The 23,083-nt window shown below is 39.3% G+C and overlaps 3 protein-coding genes across 5 annotated transcripts; 1 reads left to right on the plus strand and 2 right to left on the minus strand.

The window, feature by feature from the left end:
* Positions 1–164: 164 nt before the first annotated feature.
* ankrd13d (ankyrin repeat domain 13 family, member D) lies at positions 165–12,375 on the plus strand. The gene is made up of 16 exons (XM_067599384.1): positions 165–1,063; positions 1,157–1,292; positions 1,924–2,048; positions 2,201–2,246; positions 3,961–4,104; positions 4,301–4,490; positions 4,854–4,920; positions 5,838–5,919; positions 7,147–7,208; positions 7,308–7,438; positions 8,226–8,383; positions 8,763–8,876; positions 9,109–9,284; positions 9,542–9,621; positions 10,311–10,544; positions 11,831–12,375. The coding sequence occupies exons 1-16, from the start codon at positions 980–982 to the stop codon at positions 11,892–11,894; spliced, it is 1,893 nt and encodes a 630-aa protein (XP_067455485.1). The 5' UTR covers positions 165–979; the 3' UTR covers positions 11,895–12,375.
* A 141-nt stretch (positions 12,376–12,516) lies between these two features.
* Positions 12,517–18,513, minus strand: LOC137189488 (signal-transducing adaptor protein 1-like). Of its 2 annotated transcripts, XM_067599385.1 has the most exons (12): positions 18,149–18,509; positions 17,904–17,975; positions 17,457–17,573; positions 17,166–17,222; positions 16,375–16,592; positions 15,974–16,105; positions 15,116–15,185; positions 14,408–14,510; positions 14,134–14,322; positions 13,822–13,929; positions 13,512–13,619; positions 12,517–13,277 (listed from the first exon to the last, which is right to left on the minus strand). In XM_067599385.1, the coding sequence occupies exons 1-12, from the start codon at positions 18,248–18,250 to the stop codon at positions 13,141–13,143; spliced, it is 1,413 nt and encodes a 470-aa protein (XP_067455486.1). In that variant the 5' UTR covers positions 18,251–18,509; the 3' UTR covers positions 12,517–13,140. The 2 variants fall into 2 exon arrangements, with proteins under 2 accessions (XP_067455486.1, XP_067455487.1); XM_067599386.1 differs by lacking the exon at positions 13,512–13,619 and having other exon boundaries at positions 18,149–18,513.
* A 591-nt stretch (positions 18,514–19,104) lies between these two features.
* Positions 19,105–22,233, minus strand: LOC137188775 (uncharacterized). 2 transcript variants are annotated; one of them, XR_010929513.1, is made up of 5 exons: positions 21,956–22,233; positions 20,937–20,994; positions 20,009–20,081; positions 19,856–19,896; positions 19,105–19,731 (listed from the first exon to the last, which is right to left on the minus strand). XR_010929513.1 is itself a non-coding variant. In XM_067598376.1 (5 exons), the coding sequence occupies exons 2-5, from the start codon at positions 21,147–21,149 to the stop codon at positions 19,435–19,437; spliced, it is 624 nt and encodes a 207-aa protein (XP_067454477.1). In that variant the 5' UTR covers positions 21,150–21,157; positions 21,956–22,233; the 3' UTR covers positions 19,105–19,434. The 2 variants fall into 2 exon arrangements, 1 of the variants encoding a protein (XP_067454477.1); XM_067598376.1 differs by having other exon boundaries at positions 20,937–21,157.
* Between the last annotated feature and the right edge of the window lie 850 nt (positions 22,234–23,083).

Below are 23,083 nucleotides of genomic sequence, written 5' to 3' on the forward strand. Positions count from 1 at the left end.
TGATTGATCGACCAATCGACTGTATCCGTAGTTATTACGGCCTATTATTATGTTATGACTGCAGTTCATGTGCAGGACCGAAGCATCAGCTCCTCCCTGGCTCCACCCAGCATCTCTCTATAACCTGGAAATGAAGCGACGCCTACATAAATAAATAAATAATAAACAAATAGCGCTGCAGCTATAAAAAAAAATGTCTTCATCTTAACAAAGCTGGGGGTTTTTTTACACGCATGCCAGCAGACAACAGATGTGATGTGGTTTTAATACTCTTTAAGACAAGCAGGACTGTTTCTCACCAACATCGGACTTAAACTGGAGTGACCTGGATGTGAAACTGGAATAATAAAGGCCGTATCTCTCTTTATTTTGAGCTCTGCGATATAAACAGGGGATGGTCGCAGCAGCAGCGGCGGCGGCGGGGTAGCTAAGCCAACTTTACCAGCCGGCAATTTCACTCATATTTTTTCTTTCGTCGACAACATTTCCATCGTGTGTGTAGGGGGGAAAAAATGAACGGATGTAAATTGTTAGCGGTGTAAAGTATTTTCCTGCGTTGTGCAGAATGGAAAACAGGTGCCGAGAAGAACAGGGAACAATGTTGTTATTAGCCAGTTAGCTAACGTTAGCTCAGCTAGCTGTTACTACATCAAATTAGTGGGCTGAGTTAGCCAGACTAACTCAGCCCACTAATTTAAATAGGTACACACAACATACCAGTTTGTTGACTGCCTAACGGTGGCTCTTTTGACATATTTGCTTACTGACAGGTTTTGCGGGTGAAACACTTTCCCCTCCGGCGTTTAAGTTGTCCATTTTTCTGCTGTGTTAACTGAGCTAGCTGCCCAACCAGCTGTGCAGACCAGCACTGAAGTCGCTGCTGCTGCTGCTGCTGCTGTGGTGTCACTGCAATCTGTTGTCATATTGCAAACATACTGTAGCTTTTACTATTGTTTTAACTGTCAAGCGAGCGACAACCATGGCTCAAGAAGCGTTTCCTCTGCATGTTCTGGTCTGGAACAATCAGTACCTGGAGCTGGACCGAGAGCTGCAGAAGAGAGAGGTGAGCAGGGAGGTTTATTTTGCAGCTGGTGCTTGGTGGTTTGTTATGTCGCACTGCATTGCGCTGACGCTGCTCGTGTGTTTGGTTCTGCAGCAGGATGTGGAGCGCCTGGATCCGAGGGGGCGCAGCCCACTGGAGCTGGCTGTGTGTCTGGGCCACCTAGAGTCAACCCGAGTGCTGCTCAGACACTCTGCAGACCCAACACACTGCAACGCACAGGGCTGGACCAGTGAGTGCTCTGCTGTGGCTTCCAGTTTCATGTCCTGAGGCTGCTGAGGGAGTAACAAACACCTACTGTTAAACGTAAATGTACAGATGGGTGACAAATTAAAGTAAAAAAACAGTACAGATCTGAATGCTTGACCCCTACAGTGAGGGGATCTGGTGGCTCTGTTATGCTGTGGGGGGCATTTTGCTGGCATGGTTTGGGTCCACTTGTCCCCTTAGAGGGAAGACTCACTGCAAATCAATACAAAGTTGTTCTGAGTGATCACCGTTATCCTATGATGAAACATTTCTATCCTGATGAGAGTGGTCTCTTCTAGGATGACAATGCCCCCATCCATAGGGCACGAGAGGTCACTGAATGGTTTGATGAGTACGAAAATGATGTGAATGATATACTATGGCCTTCACAGTCACCAGATCTCAACACCTATGGGAGATTTTTTTGATTTATGGGAGATGTTAGACAGCGCTCTCCACCACCATCATCAAAACACCAAATGAGGAAATACCTTTTGGAAGAATGGTGTTCATCCCTCCAGTAGACTTGTTGGATCAATGCCAAGGTGCACTGAAGCTGTTCTGGTGGCACGTGGTGGCCCAACACCTTACTAAGACACCTCTGTATGTTCCAGTCTTGCAGGAGGCGGTGAGCACCGGGGACCCTGAGCTTGTTCAGCTGGTGCTTCAGTACAGAGATTTCAAGCGTGCCACTGAGAGACTGGCGGGCATCCCAGAACTGCTCAGCAAACTAAGACAGGTATCAAGGCCTCACAGTGGTTCAACTCTGCGTCTGACACTCTACCTGTTGCACAGAGAAACACGTCAGATGCTCAGCAACTGCTCAAAGCTTTGTTAAAGATTTCTGGACAGTTTGTTTTTCAGTCACCTGATTTCCTCGGTCTCTTCCAGGCGCGGGACTTCTATGTTGAGATGAAGTGGGAGTTCACCAGTTGGGGTGAGTGTTTTTCATAAATATATATGTGTTTGTGGCCCTGAAAACTCAACACACTGCAACTTAATAAAACACATGCAAATAGACAAAACACAAGCAAATTAAGAAAACATCTTCATCAATTTGACAACACATGCGTAGCATTTTCAGATAACACAACATATTCCAGAAACAAGCTGCAAATACAGACAACGCAACACATTTTAGACAACACAATGGAAGTGTTCCCAGAGGACACTTAAAAGTGACGAACACGTCTGGACTTGTGATCACAATGTTAAAATAAACTAAAAATACTTACATCTCAGCTCATTTTCCAACACCGCTGACAGATAGCCGACTTCAATAACGTCGTGAGTCACAAACCGTGGCAACAACGAGCTTGTCCAGACTTGTTCATCACTTTTAAGTAGGGATGCACTAATCTGACTTTATCAGTCCCAATACCGATACCTGGGCTTCGGGTATTGGCCGATACAGAGTACTGATACCAGTGTTGAATTAATAAGCTGTATGCCTCACTGTGTGGAAGAGACTGGGATCAGTCTATCATGTGTAAGGCAACATCAGGCTTGACTTAAAAGTTGCTTTCCTAACTTTGTAAAACAAAATGAAACAAATTAATACATAGATACACATTTACTGAATTGTCATGTATTAAAATAAGGATATCTGATACCAGATCAGCCCAATGTCACCGATACCCGATCCAGCTATTTGAGTCAGTATCGGACCGATATCCGATATCAGTGCATCTCTACTTTTAAGTATCCTCGTGTCTGTAATGTGTTGTGTTGTCTGTATTTGCAGCACGTTTTTTTTTTTTAAATGCTGCACATGTGTTGTCAAATTGATGATGTTTTCTTAATTTGCCTTGTGCTTACTGAAGTTACAGTGCGGTGAGCTCTCAGGGCCACCGTAGTTTTTAACCAAGGTCAGTTTCAGCACCACGGCAGTTGAACAGCTCCCGTCGCAGCAGCTGTCGCTCAGCAGGCTTTGAGGGATGTGACGGGAGGGAAAGTTTAACACAGGATGGTTTCAGAATGTGACCCGTTAGAGTTATTGTCTGTCATGTATTTGACAGGATTACTCAGTTCAGTTGGTCGCTGGTGGATTAATTTGCCTTCTCTAATCTACAAAATCTGCTGACATGAACATTTAATTCAATTTTGCAACCTAAAATCTGGGTAATGTTGTTAATATTATTTACAGTAATTATCAGCTGGTACTTAAGATTAATAACATGTTTTTGCAGTATATTAGTGACTTTAGAACAAGGAATTTGTAATGGTCAGCCATATCTTAGTCATTTTTTTAAATAATGTGCTGAAATGATTTGTATCTTAAAACATTTATCTGTCAGCAGGAAATTACTCAATTCTACTATTTACAATAAATGAATCTTTCTGTTCATTTATCTTTTCCTATGTTTCATATCATTATAAGTTCAATACTTGCTTTTAGTATTTTGGCTTTTAGTGAGAACACAAACAGCAATTTTAACCTCACTTCGGTAAAGCATGATGGGTATTTATCTTTTTACTTTTATATGAATAATCATTAGTTGTAGCTCTAATGTAGTGAGTGATATTTAGAAATTTTTCAGGAAAATATCTCATCTTCCTATGTGAATCTGCGTTTCCTTGTTTGGTTCCCTCCATCTCTTTGCCTCTTTTTTCCTGTTTCTATAATATTTCCTCTTCAATTCCCCTCTCAGTGCCCTTGGTGTCTAAAGTGTGTCCCAGTGACGTCTATCGGGTCTGGAAAAGTGGCTCGTGTCTACGTGTGGACACCACTCTCCTGGGCTTCGAACACATGACCTGGCTGAAAGGACGACGCAGCTATATCTTCAAGGGCGGGGGTTAGTATGCTCCTAGAATCTGCATTACTTGTTGTTCCCATACAGAGACTTTGTATATGTGCACCTCGACCTGCACTTTTCTCATAAAGACGTGACTTGGACTTGGATGAATGCAGAGATATCATGCTTCTAGTCAATCCTTAGTTCAGGTTGTTGCGTCCTCTGCCGTCCTAATCCGCCTGTGTGCTCCTCTTAGATGACGGGGCCGTGGTGATGGAGGTGGACCATGAGAAGCAGGTGGTGTATACAGAGCCGCTCGTGTTGTCTCCTCGTGACGCGCCCTCCCTGCTGGCAGCCATGCAGCCGTCGCAGGAGAACACGGCCCAGAGACTCACGTCGCCCATCGTCTCCACACACCTCAACACACGCAACATTGCATTCGAGCGGTAAAACAAACACACACTGCAGACAAAGTCACAAAACACAGTCATTTCACCAGCATGCACACTTGATTTTGTTTGTGTTTCTGCAAGCCATGTGCAGAAGTCTTATGATTCAAATACGCTTAGATGAAACCATAAGATGTCACTAAATGTTTTGTGGAGCTGCTAACTTAACCTTAAATTTTTTTTTTGGCATGTTTTCAGTTGAGTTTTTTTAACATATCTTGAGGCCATCGACCTGGTTCAAACCTGAGTCAAAAAATGAAAGCTTGTAGTTATTTTAGCATGGAAATTATTAAAATGAAATATTAAAAAAACTACCATAAGCTTTACTTTATCCCTTTGCTTCCTTTTTTTTATTTTTAGGAACAAGTCGGGAATCTGGGGCTGGCGCTCTGAGAAGAGTGAGGTGGTCAGCGGATATGAAGCCAAGGTAACTGACTGCTGAGCCAGCCAGATTTTTTGAAATAATTCTTATTATAGGCTTTAATTTATTTGTAGTAACAAAGCCGAACCATGTGGCCCAGACCATTTGACAGTCCCTGAAAATTGACAGTAACATTCTTCAGTGACTGCAAATTGTCCAGCATTGTCTGAATTTTCCTTTTAAGGCACATATAGACAGTGTGTTTGTGTAAGTTTATTGCATGGCACAGTGGTGTCTAATAAAATCTTGATCATGATTTGTGTTGGACTCGATGATATGAATTTGGACATGTCAGATTATGTGATGAATGTGTGTATCTGTGCCACTCTTGTGTTTTCAAAATGCAGCAAAGCAAAGAAGGTTTTCTCCTTTCCATAAACTTCATTTACGTTTTACCTCCATCATTTTGGTTTGTGTGTTTCCCCCCACCCCCCCCGTAAACTAAACCTTTTAATGAAATGTTGCTCCTGTTAGTGTATTCTGCATCACCTCATGTCATATTCTGATTGGTTGGTTTGTAGATGTGGGTTGTAGCAGCAGTAACATTGTGAGAATTTGGTCCTATAATTTTCTGTCTTTGGTCGCCGAAGCTCCTCTGTCGGTGGACAGATTATTTATAGTGTTTTTCAGCATAAATATTATATTTATTCTGGTTTCTCTATCTGAGATTGAAAATTAATCACAAAGAAGATGCGGTTTAGAAATTGATAAGTTACAAACAAAACAGTAACAATATTCTGTACGTTCTCTCTAAGATAAACCAGGGAGGAATTTAGATCTTTACACTAAAGGCCAGTTTTACCTCCTGCTGTTTTACAGTAAATTAATGTTTTCTTGGTTATTAAAACTGTTTTGAATGAAGCTTCAGTAAAACTAAGTGTAAAAACAGTTTGTTTTTCCTTTGTGTGTGTTGATATGTGCAGGTTTACAGTGCTACCAATGTGGAGCTGGTGACTCGGTCAAGGACGGAGCATCTATCAGACCAGGATAAGTCGAGGAGCAAAGGTGAACACACAACCACCCAAACACATACACACACATTTGTAGTGGTGGTAAAGTAATATCATGTGGCACTTCAACTCATAAACACTTTTTTAGGCCCAAAAATAACATTTAAAGTATATTAGTTCTTTTTGACTCATAGGTTATTTGTGTTATGTAAAATTTTGTGAAATGCTTCGGATGACAAACAAAAGTAGGTCAAAACCTTGTATACAGCTGCACCGTGTATGGTCAGTGTGTGAAATTGTGGCCAGTTTGTTACAGGGATAGTCGGTGGTAGTGTCTATAATGTGAATTCCTGGATATTAAATATTCATCTTCAATTTTCTGTAGTGGTCCCAGTAATATTTATTGTCAAAGTGTACTGAAGTAGCATATCACCATGTTTGAGTCAAAAAAAAGATATAAAGAACAACACTATCCATCTTGGGATGTTTAATTTTTTAATAATTATTCTAATTACCTATCTGTTATCTCCCCCCGCTCTTTCATGTGTTTCACTCTACGGATGTCTCTCGTTTTTCACTCTGTATTGAGGGTTTTGTCAGAGTGATGGTTTATTGAGGTGCTTTAACTATATATTCTCCCTCATGCCTTTACGCACCTTTATTCTGCTTTTTTCCGGTTGATGATCATGGAGGCTGCGGTGGAAATTGTAAATGAATGTTTTGACAGCATTTTGGGTGCAAATTCATGAGGCTTATCTCCACCTGGTTACTGCAGTTACAGCCAAATCAAGCGCACCTGCAGAGCAGTCACCCCACACTAAACTGATATAACAGCTACATGAGTCGCATGTTTTACTTGCAAAACTCATGTTTTAAAGCTGTTGTTCAACGTTTGTGATGTGAAAACGTCAGAGAAATAAAAAGCTTGCCTCCTGGTATTAGTTCAGCTATAAAATGCAAGCGCAGCACAGAGTGTTTCTCCTGCTGGCTGCTGACAGCGCTGCCAGCCGGAGAGTCGATGACACGCTGGTATGCGACTGTTTTAAACAGGAGTTTAGCTGACTTTTCTGCATTTAACACTGGAGCTGAGAGCGTCAGAGGTGATTCATTTTGAAAGAGCAACGGCCAACTTCAACACTCTGCCGGCCGACCAGTGGTGTAGCTTCATCACTCACTCGTGGACAACCGCAGTCATTGGGCTTGTTCGTTGCTGGTCCAGCCAAAAATATAATGAATTTTCATTGCAGGTTGATAATGATCTCTCTACATTATTCCCACTCAGGCTCAAAGACTCCTCTGCAGTCCTTCCTAGGAATTGCTGAGCAGCATACAGCTCACAATGGGGTAAGAATCTCCACAGTGCCTTTGCGTCACATCCACATACACCACCTGCAGCCTCCTTGGATGAACAGCGTCACATATAAGTCTCTCTCTTTCTGTCAGAGTAATGTGTCCCAGTGTGCCAGTCCTCACAACCCCACAGCCATCACAGCGGAGGAATACTTCAACGCAGAGTTCAACCTGAACGGCCGGGACATCGGACGTCCCGTCGAGCTTACCAGCAAAGTCCAAAGGTATGACTGAGCCACGGCAACAAAACACGACCACGCATAGAAAGCTGCAGCGCTTAAAAGCTTTTTTAATGCGTCTTTGTCAGTGTTGGGAAGCTACTTGGAAAGTGAAGCGAGCCAAGCTACCAGATACTCTACATTAAATGAATCTCCACTACATTAAATGCTATAATGTAGCAAGCTAAGCTACAGCAACACGGCAAAAGTAGTTTGCTACATTGAAGCTAACAGTGTTACATTCAGGAGCTGAGAGGAGAAATACAAAGCAATTAAATCAAATTAGCTAGAGGCAGGTAGGTTTAATTTAGGCTACATAAAAGATACATAACACAATCAAGAAGATTAATTGTTAATATTTGTTTATAACCATCTGTGGGGGTTATGTCATACTGTAGCATTTGTATATTAATATTCATGTTTATGCTAAATCCAACCTATAAATCAATTCCTTCTTGTCAGTTGATTATTGTTGTTCCTAAAACCAGCCTGTAGGCAGATTACCAACAACAACTGGTCTGGTGTTGCACAGTAAAAAGTGATGAATTGTGAGGCACACTTGGCTCTGAATATCTCTTCACAGTGGTATTAGGAGCAGTGTGCAACAGTGTGGGTTATGTGTCTGTGTGTGACACTACTGCACTACTTGATCAATAAAAGAGCTTTGCTACTGAAAAGCTATTTGATTCAATAAACAGCCACATTACCACCACACTACTGAGAAATGTAGTTGAACTAGTAACGTCTTTTCTTTCTCCTCCCCTCTGTCTGTCTCTCTCTGTGTCGTCTCCAGGTTTAAAGCGACCCTGTGGTTGAGTGAATCTCACCCTCTGTCCCTGGCTGAGCAGGTGACACCCATCATCGACCTCATGGCCATCTCCAACGCCCACTTTGCCAAGCTGCGTGACTTCATCACTTTGCGCTTGCCGCCAGGCTTCCCGGTCAAGATAGGTGAGTGTGAGGAGTCACTTTTTAACATAGGTTGAAGCTCACATGCGGAGCAAAAACAGATTCCCCACCAGCTCTGGGCCTGTAGTTAGGCTGCAGCTTTTTATTTTGACATGTTATGACCAAAATAATGAGGACATTCTTGGCTCCTGGTTCACGCTTTTTGTGGTGCCATCACATCTTAGCATTCATGATTCTTCCTGTATGTTTTCATCCCTACTGCCCACTGTTCCTACAGGGATAATCAGCCATCTGAATCTCCCAAAACGAAAAAAAATTCTTTTATCGTCCGGTTCTTTACTATATACTTATACTATATACTTGTTGCTACTTGACCCCATTACATCTTCTGACTGAATCAAACTCTCTGTTTGTCCTCCAGAGATTCCTCTGTTTCATGTGTTGAACGCCAGAGTGACCTTCAGTAACCTGTGTGGCTGTGACGAGCCGGTGAGCTCGGTGACGGTTCACAAACCGGAGGGCTCTGAAGAAACTGGTACCAATCCATTCACACATACACAAGTCATTAAAATAACATTAAATGATTAAAATACATTTCAATGCCTCGTCACAGTGACCCATAATGAGCAGGAATCTAAAACTCACATTTGTACACAATAATGCATTTTTGTTTGAGGATAAAAAAGAAGCTCAAAATTGAAGTTGTTTCCAAAATGAGATTCTAAAAATAATTCAGTACAGTAAAGTTGTAAATTATCTTCATCCAGGTCAGTCTCCCTCTGCTCCCTTCAACTGTGAGGTGGACCCCTCTGTGTTTGAGCCCCCGCCAGACTACACCACCCTTGGTCCTGGTCGCAGTGAGCCAATGAGGGACGAGGACGACAACCTGCTGCAGTTTGCCATCCAGCAGAGCCTGCTGGACGCTGGTACAGAGAGTGACCAGGTCAGAGCACAGCCTGAAAGTTACCAGTCAAAGATGTATTATATATGAAGAATGCCGTTTGTGGTTCTTTCTTTTCTTTTTTCCTTTATGTTTGATCCAAAATATGCCTCCAATAAATCTTTTAAAAGTTAGTGATCAGTTTTGTTGAGGCAACAAAGTCTCTTCAGGTTTCTCTTTATATCTGAAGCCAGTTGTTAAACTCCACTTTCTCTCTCACACGTTCATATGTGTGTTTTATTTTTCGTTATTTTTTTTAGGTGACCATCTGGGAGGCTCTGACCAACAGCCGCCCGGTGCCCCAGTCTCCGCTGTATGAGGAAGACTCTCAGCTGGAGAGGTGAGCTAACCTTCTGTCATATTACACTAACAGGCAGGAGGTCCTAACTTCAAGGAAACTACTCATTTGACAGTATATTAATCATTTTCTGGCCTTGAATGCTGAAGTCAATGTCAAGCATAGAAACCAGAGAGCCATGCTGATCATCATTTATGTGAGACTGATGCACAAACTGATAGACCGACCAAATGACGACTGACACATCTGCTAAAAAATATATTTTTTGTCATTTCTCTTAGATTTTTCTTTAATTTTGTGTATTGTGTACAGATCGTTTTGTAAAGAAAAGGGTGAATAATTTAGTCAAAAACTTACTTGTCAAGATGTTAGTGCATTAGTGTAACTTTGCTTTGCTTAGTATAATATATCCTCACACAAGATATAACTTTTATGCAGTCCACCCCAACCAGATGTAGAGTTTATTCTAAGTATGAGCATTTATAGTTGTTACTGTAAAACCATTGAGGTTCAATTCATGTCTGCTTCTTTTTTATTCAGGAAAACCTCTGGCATGTGCAGTAATTTAATTAAACTTCTCTGAATAGAACTCAGTGATTAGCTCTTTCTTTTGACCTTCTCATGGGAACAGTTCCTCCCAGACATCCTGTAATGAAGCCCAGCAGTGAAACTTTCCTTTCTTTTGTTTAACAATGTTTCAGTTCTTTCCTCTTTAATTGTATCTTTAACAGGGCAATCCAGGAGTCCCTGTCCATCTCGCTGGCCAGCAGAGAGGGAGACGACATGTCCGACCCCAGCCAGCCCTCCTCTGTCTCCCCGTTGGACCCCGCTGCCAATTCCCCGCTCTCCTTCAACACAGCCACAGATCCACGGTTATCGGGACACTTCGGTGTGGCGAGCAGCTTCGACGAGCAGCTGCGCATCGCCATGGAGCTGTCTTGCCGGGAGCAGGAGGAGATGGACAGGTGAGGCAGACATATATGAGAGTGGTACTGATCTTCTCACAAAATTCTTTGCAAGAAAGCAAATAAGAGTATCTGCTGAAATGTGGAACTATTTCTTTAACTGGAACTAAAGGAATCGTTCAACATTTGGAAAAACTTCTCAGCCACAGCTATTCTCTTCTCCAAATTTGTCATCTAGTCCTCTTCTTTTTTTCTTTTTCACTACAAGTAAGTGAGCACACAGTTAGTGCCGCAGTGTGCTCTCGCATTTCACTCCACTCTGGCTCAGTAGGGTTTGTTTTTTGTAATAGCAGGATGTCAGAGTCTCACCCAGGGAGCTCCTCGTCTGTTCCATGTTGTTAATTGCGTGCATTAATACAGAGACGGCACAAGAACGTTATATATTGTAATTTGCAACAGCCATGTAGTGGGCACCCTAAGATGACTGCTCATTGGCTGCTTGGATAAAGTAGTCAGATTCACTTAAACTTGACATTTATACCTTTGTTAATTTTTTCAAACAAGGTAGTTAATTTTGCGGTTAAAGTTTCCCCCGTCTCTGCGGCTTACAATTTCAGTTTTGGACAGTTTTTCCCCAGGCTTCTTTAATCTGTGACTAGAGTCGAATACCAGGAATTAAGATTCAAGTGTTTACAGGGAATTCTCCTTAACATATATTCCCCTTTACCTTCTCCAGATCATATTGATGCTACTACCCTGCTACTGTAGCACTAAAAAAACACTAAACTGTGACCTTGAAATGCCGTTAATACAGTAATATAACTGCTTTCAGCTGTAGCAGTTTCTTTCAATCAATTGTCAAGCTAAAATGACAGCTGTGTGAATGAATGATTATGAAGGAAAATCTGTAAACACCAACAGTAAAGGTGGTTCAACACAAGGTTTGCAATAACTGGAGCAATGATTACATAAGATAGCCCACGTTACAGCGAGGCATCCAGGATCAGTGCTGCCGTGCTTCAATCCGCTGCCATCATAGCAAAACAACATGCCGAACAGATGCAACAGATTATCCTTCCCTGCCTCTGCACCCAGTAATAACATCAGGTCACTCAGCACTATAAAGATGTTGAGACGCTCCAGTATAACCACTCAAATTTAAACTGATAAGAGGAAACGCTAAAAAAAAACAGAGGATCAAATGATTCTGTATACAATTTCTGTTTCTTCTTCTTTGCTGTGTTTTCTGCAGCTAAAAACAAACTGTATGTGGATGAAAACAATAAAAAATGGTAAATCACCGTCATTGCTCCTCTGATGAACTGTATCTCTTTCTGTTGTCACAGGAAGCAGAAAGAGGAAGAGGAGGAGCTGGAGAGGATCCTGCAGCTGTCACTCACTGAGAAGTAATGTCACGTCAACAGCGACGGAGGCGGGTTTTCAATGGGCAACAAATCCTCTTAAATTATTCTGTTTTTATTTTTTAAATCCAGAGATGTTAAGTTATTACAAATGTTTTATTTATCTTTTTCTCACATGAAGGCTGCTAAAAGAGAGTATAAAGGACCAGAAAAAGCAATGTGAGTGTGAGTGAAACAGGTGGGAGGGGTAAGAAAAGGGGGAAACAGGTACTCTGAAAAACACTACAGTGAAGGAGACAAAAGGGAGAGTCTTTGTTTTTCTTTTTTTATTGAATATTTTTCACAGTCTTGCTGTCTTTATTGAGTGATGAATGATCCTTAAACTTTAAACCTATAATATGATACTGATGAAAAATTAAAAAAAATACAATCTTAATGGAATATCTTACAGAAATATGATTATAACATTTGAAACATTTATGTTGACTTACTCTTATGTGTGAAAAATAAAGAATAATGATAATCCTGGATTACAGTATGTTTTTCCTTTAATGCTTATGAACAAAAGATTCAAATGCGTCAGAATTTTTTTATTTTTACAGTTTGATCATTCTTTCATATCAAAAATGGACAATAATTGTGATCTGTACAACATTTTGCTCATTCAATGTTGGTCTAATGTTCCATTATGAATAAAAACAGAAAGCTTCATAAGCTTTTAAAGCTTTGAGACACAAAAAGTATGAATTGTGTAGTTGAAACCATATTGTAATCTAATCTGGGACATAAAGTACAAAGAGGTCTTATCTACAGCTATCTGCCTTATCACATGATTAAACTCTGACTTACAGTTTAGTATAGTGGTATGTAAACCAGCCTTCACCATCAACAATAATGATATAATCTCATGTGTCCAAAATGTCCAAACCTCTAAAGCAGGGATGTCAAACTAACAGCTTGGAGGTCGGATATAATGGATTTATGCCCCCACATGTTTAAAATTCATCGTTAAATCTGTAAATGTTTTTTTTGCCCACTTAGATTTTTTTTTTTAGATTAATCACTAAAGTTTCTGGGAAGGATGCAAAATATGAACATAAAACTATTTAATATTTTTATAATCATATAATTAATATATGATAATAATAATAATAATGTATTTACAATATATTTTATAATTTTAGATCACATTTATAGCATTTAGCTAGCTGTTCATTTAGCAACCTGACCAGTAACTCCAGGTAATTAAGGTTTGAGACCCCTGTTTCAAAAAATAAAAAATAATTGCTTTCATTTTAATTTGACCGCACAGCACAGTGGGATATTCCAGTGGTTTCATTCTTGTTCATGTTGCTTTTGTCCTTGCTGGACATAGCATAGAGGCTTGCCCGCCGTATTTGTAAAACTTCCCGAAGCTCACTTTCCAACGTAACTGGTTTAGACAAAAACATACAAATGTCACTGATTTAGACTGACTCAACTCACTCATACATACGCTTCGATATAAATAATAATAATTCTATTTGTATGGCACTCAAACAAATCTCAAATAGTACATAAGTACTAATGTTAAAATATTTTCTCATGTAACAACACTGACATGCAATCATGTGCGCGTGTGATTTTTGACACTAATGTACTTCCGTATACTCCAACTCATTCATACCTTGCTTTAGGTTGTTGTAATTCGGGCTTTGGTCATCAGGAACTGCATATTCACCCTCCTCTGGCGTGGTTGGAGGGGGCAGAAGCTCCTCTTCATTTGCCAACTCAACTGGTTTAGACAAAAACACACAAATGTCACTGATTTAGACTGACTTTACTCACTCATACATACACCTCGATATAAATAATAATAATTCTATTTGTATGGCACTCAAACAAATCTCAAATAGCACATAAGTACTAATGTTAAAATATTTTCCTCATGTAACAACACTAACATGCAATATCCATATACTCCAACTCATTCATACCTTGCTTTAGGTTGTTGTAATTCGGGCTTTTGTCATCAGGAACCGCATATTCACCCTCCTCTGGCGTGGTTGGAGGGGGCAGAAGCTCCTCTTCACTTGCCAACTCAACTGGTTTAGACAAAAACACACGAATGTCACTGATTTAGACTGACTTTACTCACTCATACATACACCTCGATATAAATAATAATAATAATTCTATTTGTATGGCACTCAAACAAATCTCAAATAGCACATAAGTACTAATGTTAAAATATTTTCTCATGTAACAACACTGACATGCAATATCCATATACTCCAACTCATTCATACCTTGCTTCAGGTTTTTGTAATCCGGACTTTGGTCCTCAGGAACCACGTATTCACCCTCCTCTGGCGTGGTTGGAGGGGGCAGAAGCTCCTCTTTGGTCTGCGCACGCATCATGGGTGCTACTTGTGCCTTGGGTAGAGTTTTGGCCGACGGTGAGTTGACGCTGACAGGCTTTGGAGCAGGTGACGCCCCTGTTGAACAAACACATGTTAGGAGTTGTGCACCTGTAGGTGTCAGTAAAGCCGAGACTGTTTTTAACAGCAATGCTTTTCTCACCAATGTGAATGTCGTAGATGTCAGACACCGCGTAAGGTTGGAGACGGTATTCTGTCTTCTCAAGGAAGTATTGAAGTACATCATTCAAGGAGGTGACTGTCACCTACAGAGAAACAGACACATGAAGAAAAGCAAAGAGGAAGAATAGGTTTTACATGTATGAAAATTTATATTTGATTGCAGTTTCCTTTACTGTGGCCATTGAATATTGTCCTTGTATTCCCCCTAAGTAAAGTCAATGAAATCTGTATAATCCTATTTTGTAACTACAAGTCATAATCCACTGAAAAATTATTTACTTTTCCATCTTGAGGCACTAATGCTACTGGAAACATAGACTGGACTGTTTGAAGATTTACCCCACAGTTTCACAGTTACACTTTTATACAGCATGGGTGAATTGTTAAGCCATTCAGTTTTAACTTATTGTTTAAACTGATACACATGCACCTTTATTACCATGCAGAGTTGAAGTTAATGTGTTTATGAAAGCAAAATGGAGCCTGATCCATGCTTTTCTTTGCAGGACATGAATTGTTTGCCTTCCAGTTTTAATTTTCAAACAAAGTATATTTTTAGTAGCCAACATGGAACATATGTTACGGGAAATTAAGATGTTCCTTCATTGAATGTCATTGAATTTAAAAGTAGTTGAGTGTAATTCTGATTAGTTAACAGTTGTGGGGAGGTGAGAGCTGTGGGACATACTGCTGTTTCCAGTCCAATGACAAAGCCTGTGTTTGTGGACGTCAACCTGAAGTTCTTCATGACAGGACCACTGAAACACAAGGAAGAGGAGGATTATTTGCTTACAGCTGACAGGGGCTTAAGCAACAACATGTTGATTTTTTTTTGTATTTTCATAAGACATTTTAACAACTAGAATAAGCAAAATAATAAATAGTTGTCAAATCATTCAGCCCTTTATCAAATGTAGTCATGATTACTTTTTATCAGGAAGTTACAATGATAATGCCAATGAGGGACTGTCAATAAGAAACTAATAAGTCTACAGTAACACTTGTTACATTTTTATTTAGGCTTATCACCCTTTTACAATCAGATTTTACAAAACAAACTTCAAATTAACTCCTGTGCAAAACTGAAATGAATTCCAGCTCCGATTAATCAGGTGATTCAAATAAAAAGACCCGGATGTGGCTTCGGTTTGTTGGGCAAAATATTTTGATTGATTAGGAATTATTTCCAATGTGTCATGTGTGTCAGATGGCATAACATAACACAGCTCTGATCTAAAAGAAAAACTATAAAACCAAATATCCATATTTATGTGATGAATGAACAGTAGCAAAAGCTGAGGCGAGGAAAGAAAACCTGATATTTACTACTCTCACTTTGTTCTATTTGTTGTTCTTTACTTTATCTTGGACTAGGATGGTATACTATCTTTTATGTGTCTTTTATATATCTTTTACCTTTTAATTGTTTTAGTTCTTTTAAAAACGCTCTGCCACTTAGTCTTGTGAGAATCGAAATACGACTATAAACTTCTGTATTATTTTTTAGTCAGTGATACAGTTCAGACTTTGAGCCGGAGCATCAGACCTGGGTGTGAGGTGTCTGAGGGTCAGGGCGTAGTTGTTGACCATGGTGGATGGGCGGAGGATGATGCTTCCATACTCTGGGTTCGCCTCCAACATCTCTTCCGCCTCCCTCCGAGTCACATTGAAGAAACACCTACAGGAATCAGATAAAATGCGAAGACTTCCTTATTGGCAGTGGCGCCAATAAAAGGACAGGTATGTTCTTTTAGAGGGCAAAGGGCAAAACACGCACACAAAGCCTTTCTTATTTGTGTTTGTCATGTTTTGTTTTGCTGTTTTTACCGTATTTGTTGTCAGAAAGATAGAAATTGCAGGAAGAGGAAGAATGACTTGCAGTCTGTGAGAAAGAGCATTAATGAAGAGGACGGATCTGAAAAGAAACATTTCTGTAAACTGACTTACGGAGGCATCTCAGAGCCGCTGTGGTCAGGATTGTCTTTGGGCGGAGGAGGGGGGGCGCGGGAGGAGGGGGAGGAGGGGGAGGAGGCTGGGCGAAGGAAAGATGGACGGGGTGGGAGGGCTGGACGTGTTGGGGGATTTCTCTTCTTCTCCTCGGCCAGGACATCCTCAAGCAGCAACATCTGGCCAGGCAGCAGCTGCAGCTTACTGGGAATCTCTTTCTACAGGGAAACGGAGCTCGTCAACACCGGTTTACTCATTATTATTACCAATAACATTTTACACAGATTATAACAAGACACATCGTGGTATAGTCTTGTAAAATTTATAATAATCCCTGAAATGATAATATAAGAAATTACACACACAAACACTGAAAATAAACACGAAATAATCTGATACATACTGTAATTAAATTATTTGTAGTCTTATTTTCAGTTAGTCTCAATGAGAGTTTGTTCCTAGAAGCATCATGAGAATAATTACCGGCTTATTGTTAACCAGGAAGTACTTGTTTCCTGTTGTTAGTTATGCTTGACTTTGTGTGTCAAGTAGGTGAAGTATTGCATACAGAAAATGATTATTTTCTAAAGAATTTTGAAACTACAAGGTGTGTCACAACACAACACCAGTGAGTTGAACATCTGTCCTTGGAGCAGGTTTGAGAGGTCTCAGACATTAAAAGCGTTTGTTGTTGTTGTTCATGGGAATTCTGTAATATTCTCAACTATTAGCACCAGCGACTGTACTGTAGGTCTGTTAGTATCACTGTGTCTGTAAGTGTGTTTGCTTACTTTGGCAACGGTCAGGATGTAACCCCTCCACACCTCTCCTGTGTCAGGGTTGTCCATCTGCACAGTAACACAAACAACAGACATTTTGGTTACGTGCTGCAAAGAATGACAATGAAATGTGAAAAAGAAAGGCAGAAAAATGATATTCTCTATATACACCATGTATAGCGCTCTCCTCTTAATCAAATCCTTGAAACTGGAGCTCAGGTAACACTGATAATTACTTTGGATATGCATCTTTTTATGTTTGTTTCAATGAGCAAAGAAGTGTCAGATTTCACTACTACACACCTTCAGCTGCACCTTCTCTGTGTGCAGCTTGAGGGTGAAGATGGTCGCCGTCTTTTTCCGATACGGAGAATCTAACGTCATGGACTTCAGCTGCTCCAGGTCCAGTTTCTCTGTGTACTGACAAAGTAAAACAGACAGATATGCAAATTAACACTTGGTACATGCTTGATTGCTATAATATGCATTGATTCATCTGAAGTAAGGTTAATGGTTAATTGTAATTTCATTATATGTAAAACTGATGTATGTTTTTGGTCTTCACTGCACCCTCTGCATCTTTTATACCTACTTCCTTATACTCCTATTTCCCCAGGTTCATTAGACTGTCAGCATTGTATGTTGATTTATCGAGAAACACATGCTGCCTTCACTGTTTAATTAATCATACTTACATTTTAATATTTCTAATGTTTGTAATTACTTGTAAAGTTAAGAGTGTTTGCTTACTGTATCTTGTGTGTCATCTTTGTACAGAAACAGTGTGGATCCGCGGATCTCTCCATAGTAGTTCTTGAAATCCTGAAAATCATAAATGTCATTTTGAATTTCTGCTTTTAACACAAAATTCACATCAATTAATTAAAAAGAATTTACATAAACATTTTTTTTTATTTTATTCTTCACATATTTAGAGATGTTACTTTTTCTTTTCTAGCTTTTACAGTCTGGAACTTTTCCATCCTTGTTCTCACCTTCTCTTTGTTATTTTTCTTCAACAGGGGTCCAGAGAAGTAGAGAGGCAGAGCCGTGATGGTGGCTCTCCTCTTGTGGACAACTCTGGGGTGCACAGACATCCTCCAGAGCTCAGTCAGATCTGTGTACGTCTTCTGACCAGGTTTTGATATGCCTCAGTTCACGTCTGTTCAGCCCAGCAGTGTTGTCATTAATAAACAGTTCAGTGCAATTGGATCCTGAGAGTTTTGTTCCTTGTTGTTCTCTCGTGGGGCTCTCAAAGCAATGATGGATTAAAGCTGCATCTTCAGTATACCTGAGATGATTATTGGTCTATAAACCTGCACTGATAAGCTTCTCTCCCCCTTTCCCTTCAGTCTCTGTGCTGTTACTGACAATGAGGAAATGCGGCAATGATTTACAAAAAAGGAAGTAGTTAGTATAAATTAGTAGATCTCTTGTACTTTGAACCTGTGTATAACTCAAGGAGGACAGTTTTACAACATACAAGAAGAGGCAAGGAAGCATGCAGGCATGTGTCCACGTGCGCACACACACACACACACAAGGGCACAATATCACCTACATGCACTAAAACAGCTCACGTTTTAAAGGCAACACTCACACGAGTGTTTTGTTGTTGTTGTTTTTTTATGTTTCATTTTACAGCCTTATACACACCCAGTTCATAGACTGGACACTCATTGGTGCAGCTGATGGCTGTGAGTTCAGTTGTCGGAGAAATGTATATTCAATTAGTTAAAATATCAAATAAATGTAGTAATTTGTTTTTATTAATAGATATACAAGTGAAGTATTCAACAACAACCTTTACATACAGTACCAGTCAAACCAGTCAACCAGTCAAAAGTTTGGATACACTTTCTCATTGAAGTGAATGGGAAGGTCCAAACTTTTGACTGGTACTGTAGAGTAAGATGCTTATTGCAGCTGTATTGAAAACTTTTCTAATAAACTCCTGCATGTATCATTTATTGATTTGATCATAAATTATACAATAAATCTATACATTACTCAATGCATACATTTCTGTAATACATCAGATGTGATGTCATGCCATAAAAAAAATCAATTTGCATGTGATTATGATTATTTTAACACTTTAAACATTTAGAGAAACAGTATGTATGTACAGAAAATGCTGTATTTTAAACACCTGATTAGTTCACTTGTTTTTATTTTTTCCAGTTTCCATTTTAGAGCCCATTGATTGATGTGAAATGATCTATTTAATCTCTATATAACATGATTTGTCTCTATAAAATAAATATTTTATTTACAGCTTTCACCTGGTGAAAATGAGCAGTGAAAAGCCAACACTGAGAAGCATGCCATATATGTACACGGGGCTGGTGGTTGCAAAAAACACAGCATCACACGTGTAATGTAGAAGCAGCAGCACACAGGACAGAATGAATGACAAACAGTGACACAGCGGGGACGCAAAGATGTTGATGAACCACAGCAGAACTTTGATCAACCGGAGGAACATCTGGAGGAGGTGCAGGAGCAACCAAATGGTCCAGAACAGCAGAGAGCCCAACAACCACAAGGCTTTGGATGGAAGAACAACATCTGCATCCTGAGAGAGAGAGAGAGAGAGAGAGAGAGAGAGAGAGAGAGAGAGAGAGAGAGAATTACTCTGTTTTTGTTTATTAGGAAGCTGTGAATGTGTTGACAGAGTGTTTGGGTTTTTGTGTGCTTACATAGTCTTGAGCATCATGTTCTTCCCTGCTAACAGCTGCCACTTTAGCAAGAAAAAGACAAAAACAATCATAAATCATATACATTTGTGCATATTAAGGAAATTCAGCTGTGAACTTATTTTTTTTTATCAACACGCCAACTCTGGCACTTACTGAGGAAAGTGAAGAGCAAGAGGAAGAGTAGTCCACAGATCATCAGCAGCCATTTTTGTCTTGGTGGTTGAACCTGAAATGTTTTTATACCAGAACAAATCTGAATGATATGTATTTTTTTTTTATTGTACAGACATTTTGTAAACATAATTCCTACTAATCTATAATGAGTTTATCAATACATATATCCATCACCATTTATTGATTTGTGGTTGGGAAGCCAACATTGATATGAAAAGTCTGGGTTCATTAAAATTATTCAACTTCATCAAAACCATTTAGAGATCACTTTTAAAAAAACTGTCCACTTGCTCTGATGTGTTATTTTTAAAAGTTTTTTAGTTTCTAGAGCAGACTTAAGTCAAAATACTTAAGTCTAAAACTAAAAATCTAAGTTTTTTCATTAAAATGAATCAAAACCATTCTGTTTCTTTTAAAAAACAAACAAACAAACAAACAAACAAAAAAAAACTAAAATAGCCTACTGTTCAACTGCTTTGAAGTGTTTTTTTAAGTTTAAGTTGTTTGACTTAAGTCTGGTCTTGAAAAAGGAAAGTAGGCTACAATTGAAATTTAAATCAAACTAAATCAAAACATGGACAAAATCTGATTTTATGATGCATTGAGACTTTTAAAAAGTCACTTAAAAACTTGAAATGAGCTTTCCATGGATTTATTTATAGCCTAATTTTAAGTAAGTTTAAATAACTTAAGTTTCAGAAGCTGGAGTAGTTTACATTTAACTGATATTGGTAGTAGATACTGGTGGTGTTATTAGTATCAATAGAAACAACCTACCTGTTGTACGTACATGTACATGTTTCAACTCCACTCCTATAAAACTATATTTGGTCTATAAAGAGTTGCATAAGTCACTGCTGGCAGTAATAACAACAGAAGCAGCATAAAGCTTTTTACTTCCTCTTACCTGTGAAACACCTGGACAGAAAACGCCCTCTGCTGTGTGCTCATATTTCCTGCAGATGCTAATGATGTGAAACAGACAGCGGTGGTGTTTAAAGTCATCACAGCTGCTGGATGATTGACACAGTGGGCAAAGATCATCATCATCCTCATCATCATCACCACCACCAGTGTCCCTCAGGTTGTTAAGACAGCAGTCTGGGCAGCGGCTGCACATTGTTACTACTGTGACGGTCGAGAGGTGACAGAGCAGGTTTATCCTCTCTGGGCCAACAGGAACGGGAAAATGAAACTAACAGGAGGCTAGAAGAGCGGATCAGTGCCTCTGATGTGGTGCTTTTATGTAAAATACTTAACAGTGCTGCATTCACTATGTCACTGTTAAAATTTTTTTTTTTTTCTTTTGAAGCCACATTATATTTTCAACTTCAGACAGGAATGAAACACAGAACAAGTATTAAACATTATCATGTGCAATAAAGTAAACATTGTACTTATGTCTTCTTTCTTTTGTAATGTTTCTCATAATGTATTTTAAAAAATATCCAGTAAATTATATCTTTATGCAGGTAAAACAATGAGTAGGCATGTTACAACATATCAACCTGCCAATTCCCAATGAAAACAGTTTTAGGATGTTTTTTTTTCAATGTTGTGAGCAAAAAACAAACTTCTATGTGTCCTATTTCTGTTTCATTGTTCTGTAAAAGGCACCTGTTTGGAGGAATGACTCAGTGGGTGGAACTGGTCTGTCTGCATATCACACTGGGTGCATTGCTGCCTTTCACATTATCATCCTCTAGGACAAACATCTCACTAACAACACATTTAAAAAAGAAATGCACAGGCTTATTTTTAAAAAAATCTGGAAATGATTTTGGTTGTCTATGCATAGACACATACACACACACACACGAGTAATATAAGTAATTTAAGTGAGGGAGGCTCTGCTGAGGGAGCAGGTGAGAGTGAATGATAATTAAAGGTTGACTAACACATCTCAGTGATTTGTTTCATGTTTACATTTTAGTTTCAGAGTTGGTTTAATCAGTTTTTACACACTGACAGGCCTGGCTCCCGTCCCGGCTCACAGAACACAGCCTGAGGTTTATGGTCAGGTCCTGGCAGGTTTTGTTGTCTAGACCTAAAATAAGAGCTCCCCTCTGATTGTCTGGCTGTGCACTTGCGTGTCACTATTCTCCAAGCAACCGCAGCTTGTCTCACAATGTAAGTGCACTGAAGAATTGGCTGTACGAAATGAACACCTAAAAACAAAGGTTTGCCTGTAGGCAGAGCACACCCCTGTTGTTTGTACAAGTGTATCTGGCTTGTTTTAACGAGATGTCTTAACGAGTTGCATCTTGAAAGTGACAGTTCTGAACAAACTTTATGGCTACCGAACAAGTTTACAAAGCAAAGAACTTTCTTTGTATTACTGATGCAAACTTCTACTAGATATGGTGGTGTTCACATAGTACAATTCTCAATTTATAGTAAAAGAACCCTGCAACCATGTTACAACTGGGAATTTAAAGACCTTAATCACAGGAGACATTTTTACTTCTCACAGTATGAAAAGCACAGGTGCAGCTAATTATATGAATGATGACTCCTTCCAATTAGGTGTCAATGAGAACCATTTTCTGAAGAAACTTGAAACAGATGCTTAATATCATCTTTGTACTTTATTTAATCAATAATTCACCAATAATGATATATATATTTTTTTTTATTCCATTTAATAGAGATTCTGTTTCTCCATGCTGTAATTCTACTCCTGCTTCTTCTATCTACTCTGTATGTAAAACACCGCTCATCCGTCCTGGAAAAAGGATCTATTCTCTATTGCTCTTCCTCAGAATGTTTTTAAAGTATGGAAGGTGTTTTATAATATACAGATTGTAAAGAAAGAGATGTATTTGTGAAGAAAATTTGTGATTTAGGACTTTATAAGTAAAACTGATCTGACTTTTGTGAGATGTCAAAATAGTTGCATCCAGCGTGAAGGCTCATTATGCAAAAAGTTGTTTGAAGCACGCTTTGCTTGTAACTTTTGAATTTGAAGTAAATGTCCCAACCTGGTCTGCATGACTTGTTTTCATTCATGATTCTATACTGAGTCAATATTGAATGTGTGTGTGTGTACAGATA

Source organism: Thunnus thynnus, chromosome 9 (genome assembly GCF_963924715.1).
Source record: "Thunnus thynnus chromosome 9, fThuThy2.1, whole genome shotgun sequence".
In the NCBI taxonomy this organism is placed as follows: domain Eukaryota; kingdom Metazoa; phylum Chordata; class Actinopteri; order Scombriformes; family Scombridae; genus Thunnus; species Thunnus thynnus.

Bases quoted from the DNA above. Each gene is read 5' to 3' on its own strand.
- ankrd13d (XM_067599384.1), top strand. From the start codon at position 980: ATGGCTCAAGAAGCGTTTCCTCTGCATGTTCTGGTCTGGAACAATCAG. The intron at 8,384-8,762 runs GTGAGTGTGAGG...TTTGTCCTCCAG, and splicing joins AGGCTTCCCGGTCAAGATAG to AGATTCCTCTGTTTCATGTG. The intron at 9,285-9,541 runs GTCAGAGCACAG...TATTTTTTTTAG, and splicing joins CTGGTACAGAGAGTGACCAG to GTGACCATCTGGGAGGCTCT.
- LOC137189488 (XM_067599385.1), bottom strand. From the start codon at position 18,250: ATGTCTGTGCACCCCAGAGTTGTCCACAAGAGGAGAGCCACCATCACG. The intron at 15,186-15,973 runs GTCTGATGCTCC...CTTGTGTTTCAG, and splicing joins CTCAGACACCTCACACCCAG to TGGTCCTGTCATGAAGAACT. The intron at 14,323-14,407 runs GTGAGAAAAGCA...TTTGTTCAACAG, and splicing joins CATCTACGACATTCACATTG to GGGCGTCACCTGCTCCAAAG.
- LOC137188775 (XM_067598376.1), bottom strand. From the start codon at position 21,149: ATGTGCAGCCGCTGCCCAGACTGCTGTCTTAACAACCTGAGGGACACT. The intron at 19,897-20,008 runs GTAAGTGCCAGA...TTCTTGCTAAAG, and splicing joins CTTGCTCTTCACTTTCCTCA to TGGCAGCTGTTAGCAGGGAA. The intron at 19,732-19,855 runs GTAAGCACACAA...TCTCTCTCTCAG, and splicing joins AACATGATGCTCAAGACTAT to GATGCAGATGTTGTTCTTCC.